The sequence below is a fragment of the Dendrobates tinctorius genome, unplaced genomic scaffold, assembly GCF_039654945.1.
Source record: "Dendrobates tinctorius isolate UK_male_01 unplaced genomic scaffold, ASM3965494v1 ptg000060l, whole genome shotgun sequence".
Lineage (NCBI taxonomy): Eukaryota > Metazoa > Chordata > Amphibia > Anura > Dendrobatidae > Dendrobates > Dendrobates tinctorius.
This window is the reverse complement of record NW_027361728.1, coordinates 23,358,117-23,378,895: the sequence shown is the minus strand read 5'-3', so window position 1 is coordinate 23,378,895 and position 20,779 is coordinate 23,358,117. Positions and strand designations below refer to the sequence as shown.

Below are 20,779 nucleotides of genomic sequence, written 5' to 3'. Positions count from 1 at the left end.
GACCCAAACCCGGACCCCATTCACTTGAAAGAGGGGCCCGAACATCCAGTGTTTGCTACGCTGTCATGTGCATGACAACGTGACAAACACTACTTTTGATTGGCGGTAAAATCATTACCACGGGTCAGACAGTCACGGTTCCCACACTGTCAAATAACTGCGTTTGCCTGCACCTGTGATTGGAGGTAAAAAAACGGCGTGGGCTCACTCCCATTTTTGACAACCAGACACCTATTCATTACTAATCCTATAGCTTTATTGTAAAAAAAAGTCACAGCAAGAATAAAGTCTTTCATTTGAAATAAAAACAAAACGCACTTTTCCTTTTTTATTTAAAAATAACAAACACAGTTATACTCACCTAACCCCATTCCATTGAATCCCTCATCTCCTGTAATAAAACAAAAATAGGAAGTGGCAAGTGGGAAGAGGCAGGCAAAGCGCCACAATTGGTGCATATAATAGATGTGCTTTTCCTGGGTGCCTGCAGGCTGCTATTTTTGGCTTGGGGGGGGGGGGGGGGCAATATCCATGGTCCCTTACCAGCCTGGGAATACCATCCCCCAGCAGTCAGATTTAGCAAAGCTGGTTGTCAAAAATGGGGGGACCCAACACCATTTTTTAAAATTACTTATTTAAATAATTAAAAAAACAGTGTGGGACCCCTCTATTCTTGATAATCAGCCTTGCTGACAGCTGAGGGTTGCTGCACCAGCTGTCGGTTTTGCCTTGCTGGTTATCAAAAATACAGGGGAACTGTTTAGAAAAAAATATATTTATTTAGAGCGCAGGCGCCGATTGATTAATGCTCTCATCAGCCGCCACCTGTTCTCACTGTTAGTAGCGGCAGCAGGCGTAGGCTGATGGGAGCAGTAGTCCCATCAGCCGACGCAGTGACTGGAGATACATTTTTCACCTCCGATCACAGCTTCAGGCTCACGCTATCATTTGACAGCGTGGAAACCATGGCTGTCTGACTGGCGGTAATGATTTTACCGCCTATCAGAAACAATGCTTGCTACTCTGTCATGCACATGACAGTGTAACTAACACCTGGTGTTTGAGGGCCGAACCCAAACAGCAACATGGACTTTCGTGTCCATGCCAGAACAGTAGGTGTTTGGTATGGACGCCAAACTTTACCGTTTGTGATCGCCCATCTCTAGTCACAATAACAATGACTTTAATAAGAAAAAACATTCCAAAATCACATATGGTGACCCACCAGATTTGAAAAATGCGGCTTTACCATGTATACTAAAACTGTGGCGGTATGTACATATGCACATGATGTCTTTTACATGTTTGTGAACTCTGTGTATTTTTCAGGGGTCAGATAATTCAGGACACGTCAACGTCTTCTGTCCTGAACTGTCGTTTTTGGTGTCTTTTAGGAGAGTTGTTTGCGTCATCTTTGGCTATTAGCTTTATTTTTACCTTGTATAAAATAAATTAGTAAGCAGCCTCCAAGTGGAAGCCATCGGAAGAATGTTTCTGGCACCTTTAACCAATTCACATGTCTGGAAACTTAAAAGAATCTCAAAAGATTGAACATAAGCACACAACATTCTTATCTTCCATTACATATGATCCTATTTTTAGCATTTATTTACTGCTTTTTCAGGGGATTATGAAGTGATATTCCTGAAAAAGAAGTGCGCACATACCTTTGGAGTTTAACCTTCTTTGCACACATTTGCAACTGCTCAATCTGCATAAGATTTATCGTAAATATTGATATGGATGGTGATTTTAATTCATACCAGGTATTAATGTTAACACAAAAATGTATATAAACTTGTCACTACTGAATTTTGGACTTAATTTTTTCAATTCTTTTTTATTACATTTGTAAAATATACTTATTTAAATACACATGTCCATGTTTTCTCCGAGGAGTAGATTAAGATCTTAGCTTCTGAAATTATGGCTAAAGTTTTTTAAAAAACCTTAACCCCTTCACGACCAATGACGCCACATAGGCGTCATGAAAACTGGTACCAATCTGACCACTGACACCTATGTGGCGTCATGACTTTAAAGCCCCCCTGTGGGTCGGGTGACCTAGGTCACTGAAAGGTCAACCGACCCGCAGATACAGGGGGCTTTTGTACTTCACCAAGGGGGGGCGTGGCTTCACCCCCACGTGGCTACGATCGCTCTGATTGGCTGTTAAAAGTGAAACAGCCAATCAGAGCGATAGTAATATTTCATCAATGAAAATTGATGAAATATTACAATCCAGCCATGGCCGACGCTGCTGTAGCATCGGACATGGCTGGTGACACCGATCCGACCCCCCCACGGTTAACAGGGGCGATCTGCCCCCGCCACTGAATGACAGTGGCGATGTGCCGCCACTGTCATCATCTGCCCCCCCGCCTTCCGATCGCCCCCCCCTCCCACCCCCGGTACTCACCGAGTGCCGTTATGGCTCCCGGTGTCACGCGGTCCTGGACCATGGGCGCCGCCATATTGGAAAATGGCGGGTGCATGCGCAGTGCGCCCGCCGGCTGCAATTACCTTTCATTCATTTTGATCACTGTGATAAACTCTCACAGTGATCAAAATAGAATGAAAAGTAAATAACCACCCCCCCCATTTATCACCCCCATAGGCAGGAGCAACTAATAAAGTAAAGAAATTATTTTTATTTTTCCATTAGGGTTAGGGTTAGGGTTGGAAAGAGGGTTAGGGTTGGAACGAAGGTTAGGGTTGGAAAGAGGGTTAGGGTTAGGGTTGGAAATAGGGTTAGGGTTGGAAATAGGGTTAGGGTTGGAAATAGGGTTAGGGTTGGAAATAGGGTTAGGGTTGGAAATAGGGTTAGGGTTGGAAATAGGGTTAGGGTTGGAAATAGGGTTAGGGTTGGAATTAGGGTTAGGGTTGGAATTAGGGTTAGGGTTGGAATTACTGTTGGAATTAGAGTTAGAATTAGGGTTAGGGTTGGAATTAGAGTTAGACTTAGGGTTAGGGTTGGAATTAGGGTGGGAATTAGGGTTAGACTTGTGTTTAGGGTGATGGTTAGGGTTGGGATTAGGGTTAGGGATGTGTTGGGGTTAGGGCTGTGGTTAGGGGTGTGTTGGGGTTAGGGTTGAAGTTAGAATTGAGGGGTTTCCACTGCTTAGGCACATCAGCGGGTCTCCAAACGTGACTTGGTGCAACCAATGATTCCAGCCAATTTTGCATTCAAAAAGTCAAACGATGCTCTCTCCCTTCCAAGCCCCGACGTGTGCCCAAACAGTGGTTTACCCCAAAATATTGGGGAATTAGCACGTCTCTACGTTATAAACTTCTGTGAAGCACTTGGGGGTTCAAAGTGCTCACCAGGCATCTAGATAAGTTCCTTGGGGGGTCTAGTTTCCAAAATGGGGTCACTTGTGGGGGGTTTCAATTGTTTAGGCACATCAGGGGCTCTGCAAACGTAACGACGACCGCAGACCATTCCATCAAAGTCAGCATTTCAAAATGTCACTACTCCCCTTCCGAGCCCCGACGTGTGCCCAAACAGTGGTTCCCCCCACATATGGGGAACCAGCGTACTCAGGACAAATTGGAAAACAACTTTTGGGGTCCAATTTATCCTGGTACCCTTGTGAAAATAAAAAATTGTGCACTAAAAAATAATTTTTTGAGGAAAAAAAATATTTTTTATATTCACGGCTCTGTGTTATAAACTTTTGTGAAGCACTTGGGGGTTCAAAGTGCTCACTATGCATCTAGATAAGTTCCTTAGGGGGTCTAGTTTCCAAAATGAGGTCATATGTGGGGGAGCTCCAATGTTTAGGTACACAGGGGCTCTCCAAACACGACATGGTGTCCGCTAACGATTAGAAGCAATTTGCATTTCAAAAAGTCAAATGGTGCTCCTTCTCTTCTGAGCCTTGCCGTGCGCCCAAACAGTGGTCCCCCCCCCACATATGGGGTGCCAGCGTACTCAGGACAAACTGGACAGCAACTTTTGAGGTCCAATTTCTCCTGTTAGCCTTGTGAAAATTAAAAATAGCGTGCTAAAAAATCATTTTTGAGGAAAAAATTATTTTTTATTTTCACTGCTCTGTGTTTTAAACTTTTGTGAAGCACTTGGGGGTTCAAAGTGCTCACTACACATCTGGATAAGTTCCATAAGGGGTCTAGTTTCCAAAATGGGGTCACTTGTGGGGGAGCTCCAATGTTTAGGTGCACAGGGCCTCTCCAAATGCGACATGGTGTCCGATAACGATTGGAGCTAATTTTCCATTCAAAAAGTCAAATGGTGCTCCTTCCCTTCCAGACCATCCGTACGCCCAAACAGTGGTTTATGACCACATATGAGGTATCGGTGTACTCAGGAGAAATTGCCCAACAAATTTTAGGATCCATTTTATCCTGTTGCCCATGTGAAAATGAAAAAACTGAGGCTAAAAGAAAATTTTTGTGAAAAAAAAATACTTTTTTTTTTACAGATCAATTTGTGAAGCACCTGGGGGTTCAGAGTGATCATTATGCATCTAGATAAGTTCCTTGGGGGGGTCTAGTTTCCAAAATGGGGTCACTTGTGGGGGAGCTCCAATGTTTAGGCACACAGGGGCTCTCCAAACGCCACATGGCAACCACTAAATATTCCAGCATATTTTCCTTTCAAAAGTCAAATGGCGCTCCTTCCCTTCTGAGCCCTGCCGTGTGCCCAAACAGTGGTTTATGACCACATATGAGATATCGGTGTACTCAGGAGAAATTGCCCAACAAATTTTAGGATCTATTTATCCTGTTGCCCATGTGAAAATGAAAAAATTGATGCTAAAAAAAAATTTTTGTTGGAAAAAATAAAATGTCCATTTTTTCTTTCCACGTTGCTTTAGTTCCTGTGAAACACCTGAAGGGTTAATAATCTTCTTGAATGTAGTATTGAGTAGCTTAAGGGGTGCAGTTTTAAGAATGGTGTCACTTTTGGGTATTTTCTGCCATATAGACCCCTCAAAGTGACTTCAAATGTGAGGTGGTCCCTAAAAAAAAAAAAAAAAAAAAAAAAAAAAAAAAAAAAAAATCGCTGGTCAACTTTTAAACCTTATAACTTCCTAACAAAAAAATATTTTGTTTCCAAAATTGTGCTGGTGTAAAGTAGACATGTGGGAAATGTTATTTAGTAACTATTTTGTGTCACATAACTCTCTGGTTTAACAGAATAAAAATGCAAAATTTGAAAATTGCGAAATTTTCTAAATTTTTGCCAAATTTCGGTTTTTTTCACAAATAAACGCAAAAATTATCGACCTAAATGTACCACTATCATGAAGCCCAATATGTCACGAAAAAACAATCTCAGAATCGCTAGGATCCGTTGAAGCGCTCCAGAGTTATTACCTCATAAAGGGACACTGATCAGAATTGCAAAAATGGCCAGGTCATTAACGTCAAAATAGGCTTGGTCATGAAGGGGTTAATGTAACATTCAATTTTTTATCAATCCCCAAAATGTAAGACAGTTCTAAATAAAAGAAGCCATATTGCGGCTACCTAGGCTCCCCTTATCTTTGTCACCATTGCCACATCACTAAGTTGACCAAATAAGAAAGTATGAGATTAGAGCTTTGGTGGGTGAGACTGAGCCAAAACCAATGAAAGGGAAAGTAGACCAGTTCCTCATAGCAACCATTGAGGTTTCAGCTTTTACTAAATGAGAACTGGAATGGGATTAGTGACTTCAACAATTGCTTCACTTTCTATTACACTACTTTTGATAAATCTCTCTGATTATGATTACTTCTTGAAAGACAGTTAAAATCAGAAGAGAAACCTTTAACCTGTGTATATGTAGAGTAGTGTGTTAACATACTCACCTACTGCAGCCTTCTCCAGTATCCAGCGCCATTTCAGCCCACTTCTGAGTGATGTCACCGCTCTTCAGTCTATCCACTTCATTTTATGCTTTGTGAGTGGGAAGTCTCTTTAACTATGTAAGTCTTTGGTGTCTCGTACAGTGCCACTTCTGGGTCACACAAAGCTCAGTGTGACCCGAAGAGTCTGAAAAGTGGTGACGTCAGGTCTAGGAAGACTTCCAGTGGCCCCAAACTTCTTCCATTTAAGGATTATGGAGGCCACTGTGCTCTTAGGAACCTTGAGTACAGCAGAAATTCTTTTGTAACCTTGGCCAGATCTGTGCCTTGCCACAATCCTGTCTCTGAGCTCCTTGGCCAGTTCCTTTGACCTCATTATTCTTATTTGGTCTGATATGCACTGTGAGCTGTGAGGTCTTATATAGCCAGGTGTGTGCCTTTCCAAATCAAGTCCTATCAGTTTAATTAAACGGAGCTGGACTCCAATGAAGGAGTAGAACCATCTCATGGAGGATCACAAGGAAATGGACAGCATGTGACTTAAATATAAGTGTCCGAGCAAAGGGTCTGAATACTTATGACCATGTGATATTTCATTTTTTCTTTTTTTAATAATTTTGCAAAAATTTCTACATTTCTGTTTTTTTTTCCATCACGATGGGGTGCAGAGTGTACATTAATGAGAAAAAAATGAACTTTTTTGAATTTACCAAATGGCTGCAATGAAACAGAGTGAAAAATGTAAAGGGGTCTGAATACTTTCCATACTCACTGTAGAATACAATTCTTATTTACTATTTATTTATTTTACTTGCTAATACAGTGCCATCATATTTCTCAGCACTTTACAGACATCAGCATTGTCCCCATTGGGGTTCACAATCTAAATTCCCTATCGCTATGTCTTTGGAGTGTGGAAGGAAACCAGAGTACCCGGAGGAAACCCACGCAAACTTGGGGAGAACATGCAAACTCCTTGCAGATGTTGTCCTTGGTGAGATTTGAACTCAATCCTATCCAATATTTGCAATCCTCAAAAATAAATTGAAGTGGTATACAAAAAAAAAAATCACTTGTTTGGGTGCTGTACACGACCCACTGTTACTATGGGATCAAGAAAAACTGTAACAAAATTCCATTTGGTGTAGATTTGCTACTGAAGGTTTCTGTAGATTTGTAGAAAATCTTCAGCAAATCAACCAGTGGTGAACATATATTTAAGGTGACTATAGACATAAAACAACTTCATCCTGAACAACTGTCCAGGCAACTAAAGCCCCCATCACACTAAGCGAGATTGCTAGCGAGATCGCTGCTGAGTCACAAGTTCACTTCAGCAGCGATCTTGCTGTGTACCCTGTATACAAGCTCCCAGCGCGAGCACGCTGGTATCCAGGGTACACAGCGGGTAACTAAGCGACACGCGCACTTTAGTTACCCGCATCCTCGCTGGTCCTGATCTCTGGTGAGTCTGCCTGTTTGACAGCTCACCAGCGATCATGTAGCGACACACCAACGATCCTGACCAGGTCATATCATTGTCTGGATAACTGGTGCGTCGCTATGTGTAACGGGACCCTATGACTCTTCTGACTCCTCTGTCAACATGTCTGTTTGAACTTAGCTGAATTTGCATGTGAAGTCTAAGAGGTAAGGTTTCTCCTTGCGGAGAGTGACATGCCAGCTCTGGCTTGTCAAGGTAAGGAGACTTATTCGCCGTGCAATGCTCCTCTGGGAAAATAATATGCAAATTGCCTCTTCAGAAAGAAAGAGGACTTTTACTCTACAGCGCCACCTATTGGTAGTAGCGATCCTACAAGTCACAATCAACCCTTTAACGAGTCTTGCAATATGACTTAGGATAAAAGCCAAATCAGAATCTCAATTTGCAGACACGGTGTTTCGAGCTATTGGCTCTCGTCAGTGCAAAGTATGAGATCTGATTTGGCTAGGTGAGAGGCTCCAGAGCCTCTCACCTAGCCAAATCAGATCTCATACTTTGCACTGACGAGAGCCAATAGCTCGAAACACCGTGTCTGTAAATTGAGATTCGGATTTGGCTTTTATCCTAAGTCATATTGCAAGACTCGTTAAAGGGTTGATTGTGACTTGTAGGATTGCTACTACCAATAGGTGGCGCTGTAGAGTAAAAGTCCTCTTTCTTTCTGAAGAGGCAATTTGCATGTGCAGTCTAAGGATGGTGGGTGATCAGTAGTGGTCAGATGGCATTTGTGGATCTTATTTCATAGAAAACAAAGGATAAAGATACAACCAACTCGACACCCTTTTTTTCGTTACAAAGAAAATGTAGGGGGATTTTTGGGCTGAAATTGTTGGTGAAATCTTCGCCAGTTTCAGCTTTCGTTCATCTTTGGATAGATAGACTTCCTTCAGGTTCTCAACTCAGGTATTTTTCATGCTATTCAGATTTTTTTGTAAAGAAAATAGACTACAAAGGTTTTTTTCTCATTAGTAATTTCCATTTTCTGCCTTTATGCTGATATGATGAACATACATTTCTATGTGTTACACATTACCTCAACTGCAGCCTTTGCTCTCTCAAATTCTTCTTCTAATGACTGGTTTCTAGACAAATATGCTCCTCCCAAGCGAGATTCTCTACCCTGAAAAAAAGCATTAAACGATATGTTATAGAGCACTCTGAACATTTACCGTTAACGTAGTATATTGTGCATATTGTATGTTAATCATACTAGATTATTCCCTGTTCTGAATCTCTAATTCTACATTTGCTTGCTTAATTAGTGCAATGACCTTTCTATAATCAGGAGTTGTGAGATTCCATAAATTCTAATAGTCTTGAATTTGATAGCCGATTTGTTTGAAGGCGAACGTGGAGAAACCTACACTGACATGATAGTAATATACTGTATATCAACATTTTATTTTAGCTTGTATTTCTGAGAGTGTTAGTGCAGTGTCATGAAAGGCCCTTGATGGATCTTGTGAGCCTACATATTTGGCCAAAACTCCAACAAATATTTCGTTTTAGCATTTGTGTAGATGCACCTTGGCCTTGTGTTTGGAAGAATTGGATGTCAGTGCTTTGTGTGGTGTACTCAGAAGATGCTAGGCTGCCCGCCTAATCTAAAACTATGCCTGCCACCACGTGCACCACATGTAACTGATTGACTGGCACCCGAAAGAAATGTTTATGAGAGTTATACTCCAGAGCAGTGTGTCTGAATTCTGAAGGGATTTAGAATTTTAACCTTCCCTTTTATCAACACCTATGACCTATTTGTGTGATCATAAATATGTTTTATCCCATTTTCCGTGATTCGTATTCTTTCCTTTAATCTCTGTGATGATTTCAGGAATATAGGTGGAAGTTTTTCATGACTAGCACTCTATTTGCCAGTCTTGAACCTATAGCGAACTGGAGTAAGATGTGCCATATTTATTATGAGGTACATGCTTCCTGACAAATTTGCCACATTTTTGGTGTGGTGCATGCTTTTTTGTTTGTTTAGTGAAGTGCTGTCAAAAAAAGGCAAAAAAGTTGCATAAATGTTTGCCAATTTCTCTTGAGACAAATGTTATGACTTTTTGTTGCCAATTTATTTTGCATAATAGGAATGGTACATTCCCTTCACATACTGACCTTTAACACACACAATCAGTGCAAAAAACAAACAAGTTAACTAAGATATGCATTAAGTTGCATGTAGATTTCATATAACATACAAGATATGTAAGCACAAATGACGCTTAATTCAAATCCTCTCTCAGTCCCCCTTTCATACTGATATTCTTTAGCTTGCTCTGAGATGCCCATTCTTATGAAGTCATCTTGTATGCCATATCATGCCATTGTTATCAGGCCCTGCTATCTTCCTTTCTCTAATCTTCACCATGGTGCATCATCTTGTTTTTGCAGTCAAGCTAGCGAAGCACTTAGGGTACCGTTACACCTAGCGATGCACCAGCGATCCCGACTAGCGATATGACACAGTCAGGATCGCTGGTGCATCGCTAGGTGGTCGCTAGTGAGCTGCCACACAGGCAGATCTCACCAGCGACATCGCTGGGGACGGGGATCGCTACTTACCTGTCAGACGCGGCGATCCTGCGTCCTCCCGCCCGGCTCCACGCGTCGCTCGTCGTCACAGCAGGAAGCCCAGCAGGAAGTGACCGACGAGGAATGGTCCAGCAGCTTCTCGCGTGATCAGCGATTACCAGTGGGGCAGCCGGTCGGAGGTAAGTATCACATGCAGCGATATCGCTAGCAATATCGCTGTAACGTCACAAAATCGGTGACTTTACAGCGATATTGCTAGCGATATCGCAGTGTGTAACGGGGGCTTTACAGTCTGATTTTAATGATTTGCATCTACCAGAACCGCATTTAGAAAAATCATACAGTACTAGCGTTTCTGCTAGGTTTTAATTGATCTGAATATGTCTGCTGCATTGGAAACAATAGATAAACCCACTATTGATTACTTTGTCCTAAAGACAATATTGAATTATGTTGCATACTATCATCATTTAAGTAGAGTTCCACCTTGCCGGGGCTGGCGTCACTACCCGGCACACTTGGGCAAGTGCCAAGGCCCTGTACAAACAGGAACTCACTCGCCATTGCGACCCGGTCTGGCGGGTGAGGGGCGCACTGACAAGGGAAACTATTTCAGCTGGATGCGCAAAATTGGATGTACATTAAGCTGAAGTGTATTGAAGTGAACAGACCCATCTTGACCATGAGCGACCATGCATGCTGCCGGCCAATCTGAGGCCAGCAGCTGACGTCGGTGTGCACATGATCGTGGGAGCATGGCAGTGATGTCATGTGCTCCTGGCGCTTGCACCCTAAAGTCAGCTGCTGTCTTCAGAAGAGGATGCCGCATGGCGGGGGTGCGGATGGGAGATGAGTACCGTATTTATTTATTTTGCAAGACCTGTAATGCATCTTTCATGTCCACTGCAAAGAAGCAAAAATAAATGATCATTTTCCAGTTAATATTTGTAGAGATGAATGCCCTGGGTATATGTAAAATGATTCTTCTTTTGCAGCCCAGAAATTGTATGGATAGATAGATAGATAGATGGATAGATAGAAGGCAAAGTGGCATTGCTCTTTCCTAACGCTGATGTGAAAATTCGTGATTTCTTTTGGTCAGATCCCTAAGAAATATGTTTTTAACATCTGCCAGATGACAACCCATTTAATATTTTTATACCATTATAAAGTGATGTGAAGTATTTTGGAGCTATGTAATAATGAAAAAAAAAAATCTTTGCACTGGTTTTCAGTAATACTTGACTTGTAAGAAAATAATAATAATATCATCATCATCATCATTATAATCATCATCCATTAACTCCTATTAAAATGTATAAATCAGGTGAAATATAGATTAGATTAAAGTATTATTCCCATCCCAAAAACTGATGACATGTCCACAGGAAATGGCATTATTGCCACCTGTGGGACCTGCATCTATCTTGAGAACTATCCATGTACCATAAATACTCAAGAAGGGACAACACCTTAAATGTTGATGTGTTTCATTTGTTGCTTTGTGAAAGGCAGTTAAGTGGTAGTTTCAGCAGATTTCTTGCCATTCATGAAAATAATATCTAATTTCTCAAACGCCTATATGGCTTTACACAGCATTAATCTAGGTGTTTTATGCTTTATTATTTGACCTTTATAAGTGTAGCCATGCTCTTATGACCTATTGTGTAAGAGAATTTTCAGGACATAAGTCAAGAGTAGAGATGAGCGAATTTGTTCGGATTTTTGCCCTCAATCTGATTTTGACATATTCGTGCCATATTCGAACACTATTCGGGCCGAATGTATGTCTTATTGGTTCAGAACATATTTGGTAATTTCTACTCCCATTGACTCTAATGACGTTTGGCTGTGTTTGACAAATATTGCAAAAACAATATTCGATTCCAATCGTATTTGGACCAAATCCGAACAAATTTGCTCATCGCCAGTCAAGAGTGCTTGTCCTTTGGGTTATGCCAAAAATAGATGTAATGATTCACTAGCTGGTTGGATATCCAAAAATGTGCATAAGTTTTAGGCAGGTGTGGAAAAATGTTGCAAAGTAAGAAAGGTGATAATTGTTTATTTTTATCATTTAAAAAATGCAAAGAGAATGAACTTGCAGACTTGTTGCAGGAACTCAAGAAAGAGGTTGCTTCAACCATCTTCAAAAACTAATCACAGATCTTTCGTGGACGTAGGCCTGTGCAATTACTTCTGTCTCTTCATGTAATCTCACACAGACCTGATGTTGAGATCAGGACTCTGTGGGGGTCATACAAGGGGCAGACATATCATTGGTGCAGCCTGTAGCTTAAGAGGTAAGGGAGCCCACTTCCACCTCCAAAGTAGCAAACTGCTTCTGTCATTGACAGAACTATTGGACTAAAAGGGGCCCATACACTGTTTTTGCACATGGGCCCTATTCTGTCTGTGTCCACCACTGGGTCATTCTATCACTTCCAGGACTCCTTGTTCTTCTTTCCACTGAAGATAGTTCTAAATGAAACTGGGGCCTTTGTGATGCAGAACAAATTTGGAGCCAGATGCATCCCTGATAGAATGAAATGATGAATAAGTATTTGCATATCTGTATTTCTCAGTATTGAGGATACCAAGATATGATCAACATTGAGGACCACAGGTACATTAGTCAGCCAAGGAAACCTAGTGATGTAGATTAATTCATACATTATGTATAATTCTCTTTGAAATTGGAAAATATTAAGTAGCGCCCTCAGCTCAAAACTGGCAGTAACCAGTGGGACCCAGCTGCACACATCTACTGTTAAGAGAAGTCTGGTCAGAAATGGAAAAATTGTGGCTAAAAACAATATATATGATATAGAAACATGCTGAAGTAACTCAACTATGCACAAAACCAGAAATATGGAACAGGTGCTCTGGACTGATACGTCCAAACTTTAATTATTTGGCTGTAATAGAAGTCTCTTTCTTTGTCGAAGGGCTCGAGAGCAGTACATTAATGGCACAGAGAAGCATGGTGGAGGTTCATTGCAAGTTTATTGCTGCATCTCAGCAAATGGAGTTGGGATTGGGTCAAGTTTAATATGTCTTCAATGCTAAGAAATACAGGCAGATACTTATCTGCCATGTGATACTGTCAGGGAGACATCTGATAGGTTCCAAATTTATTCTGCAGCGGAACAACGACCTCAAACATACAGCCAATGTCATTAAGAGCTATCTTCATTGTAAAGAAGAACAATGAGTCCTGGAAGTGATGATATGACCCCCACAGAGCTGTAAACTTAACATCATTGAGTCTGTGTAGGAGTAAATGAAGAGACAGAAGGATTTGCGTAAACCTGTGTGCAAGTGTACCTAGAAGAACTGATGAGGTTTAGATGTCTCTTTTGAGACATCTTTGCATTTCTTAATTGCTAAAAATAAACTATGTACACTTTTATTTTTGAAAGCATTCTTACTACTCAGCATTTTTTCCACAGCTAAAAATTTTGCACAGAAGCATACGTTGGAGCTGAGCAGTGCTTTTAGCTTGACATATTAAATAGAATATGTTACTAGGACAGATCCGCATAAGTAAGTTCATCTATTAGAAGCTGTACAAGACGGACATACAGTACAATTGCTCTAATAATCTGTGCTGGCACTACAATACCTCTTCACAAAAGCTAAAAGTATGAGCACATTTCCTAAAATGATGTTATCATCGTCAGTGTTGGCAGCATGCATGATTGAGACAATAGACACTATGGAGCAGAAGCAGAGGCCAGGGAATAATAAAGAATCCAATCTCGCTCAGCAGTCCAGCAATAGATTCTGATCAGTCCCATAATAGGAATTCAAGTAATAAGATTATGTTGGGGATTGCAGTATCCTGTCCTATTGTGAAGCCCCTCTATGCACAAATTATCCATTACTAATCACTTTGTCTTCTGCAGCAGAACAGTGGTTCCCTTATTAAACTATCAGAGCATCTAAAAATAAATGTAGAAACATTGACTCTAAGATTAGTGTATAAGGCTTAGGCCAGTTTCACACCATAGTATTTTGCCATTTTTAACATTTTCCAGTCTATTGTAAACAAAATAAACTAAGTGCAAATGTGGATGTTAGTGATGCGCCTGAAGAGATTTATCTGGACTCTGTAAAGGCTACGTTCTCACAATGAGCTTTTATCGCGTTTCTGATGCTGCGTGTTTTCCTTGCATAAAAAACACAAACGCAGTGTCTTACAGTTCCAGCAAAGTGGATGCAATTTCTAGAAATCTCATGCACACTTTGCTTCTTATTTACGCTGCATAAACTGACCTGTGGGGACTTGCATTAGATGCGGAAAATCTGCAAGTAAAAAATGCACTTGTGACTTTAGTGGTTTACCCGAGCATAAACGCAACAAAAGCAAATGTAATCCGCACTTACATATGTCAATACACTTCTGTGAAATCAAAATATCAGAAAGTTTCAAAAACAAGGCAGCTTTTTTTAAAGAATGACGCACCAAACAGACTAAAATTGAAGCATTAAAAACACAATAAAACTGCATGTTAAAAAAACGCGCACAAAAACCAAGTAACCTTGTTTAAAGATTAGGTGCAGAAATGGTGCAGAAATTCTGCAACATCAAAAATGCACCAGAAGTTCATTGTGGGAATGTAGCCTTATACTGAAGCTACAGAATCAGGGACTGGGGTAAACTATGTGCAGATGGGTAAAGAACTCGTTATAGGACAGGAAACAAAGAGTCGTCATGAATGGTACTTTCTCTAAATGGGATATAGTCAGCAGTGGGGACCTCAGGGATCTGTGCTAAGACAGATTCTTTTTACCCTTTTTATTAATGACCTTGTGATTGGGATTGAGAGTAAAGTGTCAGACTTTGCCGACGACACAACACTATGAAAGATTAAAAAAAGTGACGTTGACATTACAATATTACAAAATGATCTGAATAAGATGACTGAATGGGCAAACACTTGGCAAATGAGGTTTAATGTAGATAAATGTAGAAAAATGCACCTAGGATGGAGTAATCCTATTGCTGCATATTCATTAAATGGGAGTATACACGGGACTACAGAACAGGAGAAGGACTTGGGTATTCTGGTTACAAGTAAGATGAGCATCAGTACTCAATGTCAAGCAGGAGCCGCAAAAGCAAACAAGAATTTAGGGTGTATAAAAAGAGATAGAATCCTGTGATACCAATGTATTGTTACCCCTCTATAAATTACATATAAAGCCACATCTAGTAGAAAGGATCCAGTTTTGGGCTCCACATTTGGATATTGTAAGTTAGAATCTGTTTAAAAGCAGGCAACTAGATTATTACAAGGGTTGGAAGGCCTTTTCTATAATGAGATGTTATAAAAGTTGGACTTGTTTAGCTTAGAAAAACAAGAAGCCTCAGAGGAGATCTCATTTATATCTTTAAATACATAAGGTCAATACAAAGGACTGTCACATGACTTATTCTTCATAAAAGACCAAGGAGCACTAATTACGGGTGGAGGAAAGGCAATTCCCACATCTAAATATTACAGGATCCTTTACTGTTAGAGCAGTCAAACTGGGGAATGCCCGACCACAAGAGGTAGTAACGACTGATACAATGACAGCATTCAAAAGGGTTGGATACTTTCCTCACAACAAATGGCATTGTGGGTGATAAATAATCTATCAATAGTGAATGTATAATTGGTGGTGAATCGTTGAACTTGAAGGACCTGAGTCTTTTTTTAACCTAAAAAACTACTTAACCATGTAACTATGTGCGTCACACACAGTGATGATGTGGCGCCAGGTCGGCTAATCAGAAGAAGAGCAGTGGATGTTGTCAGGTAAGAGGCGGTTCTCAGAGCTCCTATCTGGAGGCCACAAATTACTGATGTGACTAGTGGAGCGGGTCCTGCTAATCGATTCACATCAACTCTAAGGGTACCGTTACACTTAGCGATGCACCAGCGATCCCGACAACGATAAGGATCGCTGGTGCATCGCTAAGTGTTCGTTAGTGAGCTGTCAAACAGGCAGATCTCACCAGCGACATAGCAGCGGTCGGGGGTCGCTACTTACCTGTCAGACGAGGCGATCCTGACATCCTCCCGTCCGCGTCCACGCGTCGCTTGTCCGCGCCACAGGAAGCCCAGCAGGAAGCGCCCGACGAGAAATGGTCCAGGACGTTCTCGCGCGATCAGCGATAATCAGCGGGGGAGCCGGTCGGAGGTAAATATCACATGTAGCGATATCGCTAGCAATATTGCTGCTACGTCACAAAATCAGTGACGTTAGAGCGATATAAGACTAATATTCATATCAAACTACAAAATGTATAAATCCAAGGCTCTCTTCAGACATTCCATTTGTAGGTTTAGTTTCAGGGATGGCCAAACGAAATAAGTGATCCGCTACTTTAGTTATGCAAATAGAGGGGCCCAACTGATTATTAAGGAATCTGTTTGGAGTCCATTTCAAGAAAGGAAAAAACTTCTGCATGAAGAAGTTTTTAGTTTGTTCTAAAAATGGCAAAATTAATACAATCTTGAGATATTATGCAATAAAAATAAATCTTGGAACAGCTGAAAGGCTGCGTGTCAATTTAGTTACTGTTGATAATATTTCTCAAGCTTATTTATGCATCTATTCCAATCCTTATTAAACATAAATGCTGAATCGAAAGCACCCAGAGGCAACTAGTGTCGGCATTGGCATATGTGATACACACACTTGTAAGGACAGTTTCCCTACCAAGACACCTATGTAAAATGTCTATACTCTATACCAACTGCCCAATCCTGGTTTGTATTTATTTTTAGAATATATTAGAATTTCCTTTCATTGCAACACTGAAATAACAGAGCACAAAAGTATTGCTTAATTTGCAATGTGACTGCATCCCATGACTTGTTGCCAATGTGGCTTGGTTATTGTGATGGGTGATAAATGTAACAGCTTCAAATAAGGAGAATACTAGGTCTTATGACCCTTTATTGGGGCTGGTGATATTGGGTCTTGTCTAGATTTTGGGTCTCTATGTCAGTTGTGGCAGTGACTAACAAACAGCCAAATAGTAATGCCATAGCAATCCAAAATTTGAAGTCTCACTCTACAAATAATTAGTAGTGAGGCACAGTTTTATAAAATATCTGGCAAGGAAGTCAAGGTGAGGAGACCCTTAGGATGAAGAGTTTGAACACAAAGAAAAATGGAAATGAAGATCCAAAGAGGCTGAAAGTAAATTGCAAAGTGTTAGGAATCTGTGTCCTGCCATACTTATGCAGAGATCCAGATCCTCACATTTGTCTCCAGAGGCTAAGTCCTTTCAGCCAGCTTCTGAGCATGCTCCTGGAATGAGCTCCCATTGGAGTTCAGGAGTCAGGTGCTCAGGTCCTGCTCCTGATTCCATTTGTTCAGCTCAGGCCTCTGGAGATTTCCGGATGGTCCCGGTCACTAAAAAAATGCACGTGGCTGTTCCGCCATGCGCTAGTATTTTTCATACTTGCTGCTATGTGTTTGGTATTGGATGCTTGGACTGGTGAATGACTTATTTTGAAACCCCTTCCCTCTGATATTACTATTGTGTGAGTGTTTGGGCAGCCACCAGTAGCAGCGCTAGCGCCAGCGCGCTCCAGCAATACCTTTTGCAGCAGCTAAGCGTCCTGCATTGCGCCAGCGTCTTTGCAGCACCTTGCTTGCGGCTTTGTTCACGCCACGCTGCGGTTGCAGCCTCCCTGGTGTTTGCAGTTGCGACACCTCGTACCTTATTTTTTACGGTAGGTCTGTAGGGGATAGTCCTGGTGTTTAAGGCTATTTCTGTAACCTTTAATACCGTGTCCACATCGCTGAAGTCTGTGACCCTATACAGACTCAGCGTTATTTATGTTTTTGTTGGCAGCTCTGTGCATATAACAGAGTCTGCTTTAGTGCACGGAGTGCAGCTAAAACCCTGTGCACATTACCGCCTGAATGCCCTGCCTCTTTCAGCAGCGGTTACCCCATCTACCGCACGGTGGACCCCGAGCGGTGAACGCACTTTATTTTAATTTTATTTAGTGCGCTCCACCGCTCATAACATAATACTAGCTCCAGGGTCTGGCTAGGGATGGCAGATCAGCAGCAGCCGTTACAGCTTGTGCGTCAGCTCGAGGCTCGTCTTGTTACTCGTGAGAGGTCTTTCGCAGCTGTGCAGGCTACAGATGCTGCCGTCCAGGCACTCACAGATGCGGTAGGACGTATGTCCATGTCCACCCTTGCACCGACAGTTACCCGCCTCCCGTTGCCTGATAAATATGCTGGGGATGGCGCCTCCTGTAGGGGTTTTATCAGCCAGTGCTCGATACACCTGGAGCTGCTGGCTGCGCAATTCCCTACGGAGCGGGCCAAGGTGGCTTTTGTTATCTCCCTACTGTCGGGCAAGGCGCTGGAATGGGCTACGCCTCTGTGGGAGTGTGGTGACCCTGAGATTCGGTCTGCGGCTAACTTGCTAACTGCCATCAGGCAAGTTTTTCTCGGTCCTCGGGTCACGCATGATGCGTCCCTGCAGTTACTCGCCCTTACTCAGGGGTCACTCTCGGTTAGCCAGTATGCCGTCCGTTTTCGGACACTGGCGTCCGAGTTGAAATGGTCCGACAAGGCCCTAATCCCCGTTTTTTGGCGAGGTCTAGCGGAGCATGTGAAGGATGCTCTCTCTCTACTAGAGAGATTCCCACTAGCTTGGAAGAGCTAATCTCAGTCTCCTCACGCACTGATCTCCATTTTTCGGAGCGCGGTATGGAGCGAGCTCACTCCAAGCGCAAAACCGTTTCTGCTCCCAAATTTTTTGAACCCCTTGAGCTAGACGAGCCGGAGGTTCTACCTCCTGAGCCCATGGAGGTGTCTCGCACCAACTTTAATACAGACTCTGACCAGGAATCCATCTGCGGTTGTCACCATGTCTGTGCGGTTTCTCCGGAAGCCGGCTCCCCGCAAAGGTCGGAGTCTGAACCGGCTAGCGAGACCTTTGTCCCTCCTCATCTCAGGGCTCAGGTGCTCGCCTGGGCGCATGCGCCTAACACGCACCACCATCGGGGCTATATGCAGGTCTCAAAAATGTTGGCTGATGTGTATTGGTGGCCCCATAGAGCTCGGGACATAAAAAAATTTATTCAGGCTTGCACCTTATGAGCTCAGCCTAACCCTCCTAGGCAGAGGGTGGCGACATCTGCCGACACACGGCAGCGTGCCTCTGTCACTCCCGCTCCTACTATCTCCCAAGTGTCCCTCTTGAAACCTGGTGACCTTGGTTCCTCTGATGCCTTCCAGGTGTCTCGGGTTATGGTAACCCCTACCTGGACACCAAGCTCGCCCTCGGACGAGTTTGAGCCCTATGCCACCGTAGGGCACAGGGTATGGGCTCGGGGAGGAGGGGGCCTTAGGAGGGGGGGTAATGTTAGGAATCTGTGTCCTGCCATACTTATGCAGAGATCCAGATCCTCACATTTGTCTCCAGAGGCTAAGTCCTTTCAGCCAGCTTCTGAGCATGCTCCTGGAATGAGCTCCCATTGGAGTTCAGGAGTCAGGTGCTCAGGTCCTGCTCCGGATTCCATTGGTTCAGCTCAGGGCTCTGGAGATTTCCGGAAGGTCCCGGTCACTATAAAAAATGCGCATGGCTGTTCCGCCATGCGCTAGTATTTTTCATGCTTGCTGCTGTGTGTTTGGTATTGGATGCTTGGACTGGTGAATGACTTATTATGAAACCCCTTCCCTCTGATATTACGATTGTGTGAGTGATTGGGCAGCCACCAGTAGCAGCGCTAGCGCCAGCGCGCTCCAGCAATACCTTTTGCAGCAGCTAAGCGTCCTGCATTGCGCCAGCGTCTTTGCAGCGCCTTGCTTGCGGCTCTGTTCACGCTGTGCTGCGGTTGCAGTCTCCCTGGTGTTCGCAGTTGCGACACCTCGTACCTTATTTTTTACGTAGGTCTGTAGGTGATAGCCTTAAACACCAGGACTATTTCTGTGACCTTTAATACCGTGTCCACATCGCTGAAGTCTGTGACCCTATACAGACTCAGCGTTATTTATGTTTTTGTTGGCAGCTCTGTGCATATAACAGAGTCTGCTTTAGTGCACGGAGTGCAGCTAAAACCCTGTGCACATTACCGCCTGAGTGCCCTGCCTCTTTCAGCAGCGGTTACCCCATCTACCGCACGGTGGACCCCAAGCGGTGAACGCACTTTATTTTAATTTTATTTAGTGCGTTCCGACCGCTCATAACAGCAAAGTACAATAAGCAGTGAGCAAATGTGAGGAATAAGCAGAGTTTATAAAGAGACAAAAAAACTTTGAGAGAGACAAAACATTACCAATAGGGTTTATCATTTGGCCTCAGCTAATCTTTAAATTTCCCTATAAACAATATGCTGTGCACGGCCATCAGGCTACCACCTATACTGCTCCTATAAAGATCTGTTCAGCCCTCCTAGAAAAAGATCCATAAGTCCACTGGGTACTGCCCATTATCAAGTATCCTGGATCACCATACCATTACACGCGGAGGCAGGTATTCTATTTTTAAGACACTTAAAGATGCTGCAGAAGAGATACCAGAATTGGAGGTGTAACTAAGTAAGGTGCCTTGAGGGTTACAAATACCCGATACCTGCATATTGTCCTAAGATTTACAAGTGCTGGCACTAAGGTCTTCCAAAAATCCTGCACTACTTCTTTAACTGTGGTATGGAACTGTGGATTACACATTACACTTTAACCAAACCAACATGGAACTAATGTTATCTGTCGCCAGCTTGTCAATGACAAGAACGTACATGAGGTAGTCTATACCGATGCTTGCACTCCAAGTCTCTACTATCCAACGAGACAATCGCTTTACTGCACTAAAGGGTACTTCACACACAGCGAGATCGTTAGCAAGATCACTGAAACGTCACAGGTTTTGTGACGCAACAGCGACCTTGCCTGT

The 20,779-nt window shown here is 42.6% G+C and overlaps 1 protein-coding gene across 6 annotated transcripts in view; it reads right to left on the bottom strand.

The window, feature by feature from the left end:
• The window catches only part of PEX5L (peroxisomal biogenesis factor 5 like), a 509,080-nt gene that overhangs the window by 65,658 nt on the left and 422,643 nt on the right, over window positions 1–20,779 (bottom strand). For all 6 annotated transcript variants that reach the window (XM_073578778.1, XM_073578776.1, XM_073578777.1 and 3 more), the window contains one exon: window positions 8,351–8,437. In XM_073578778.1, the coding sequence (XP_073434879.1) occupies window positions 8,351–8,437 (87 nt within the window). The remainder of the gene's footprint in view (window positions 1–8,350; window positions 8,438–20,779) is intronic.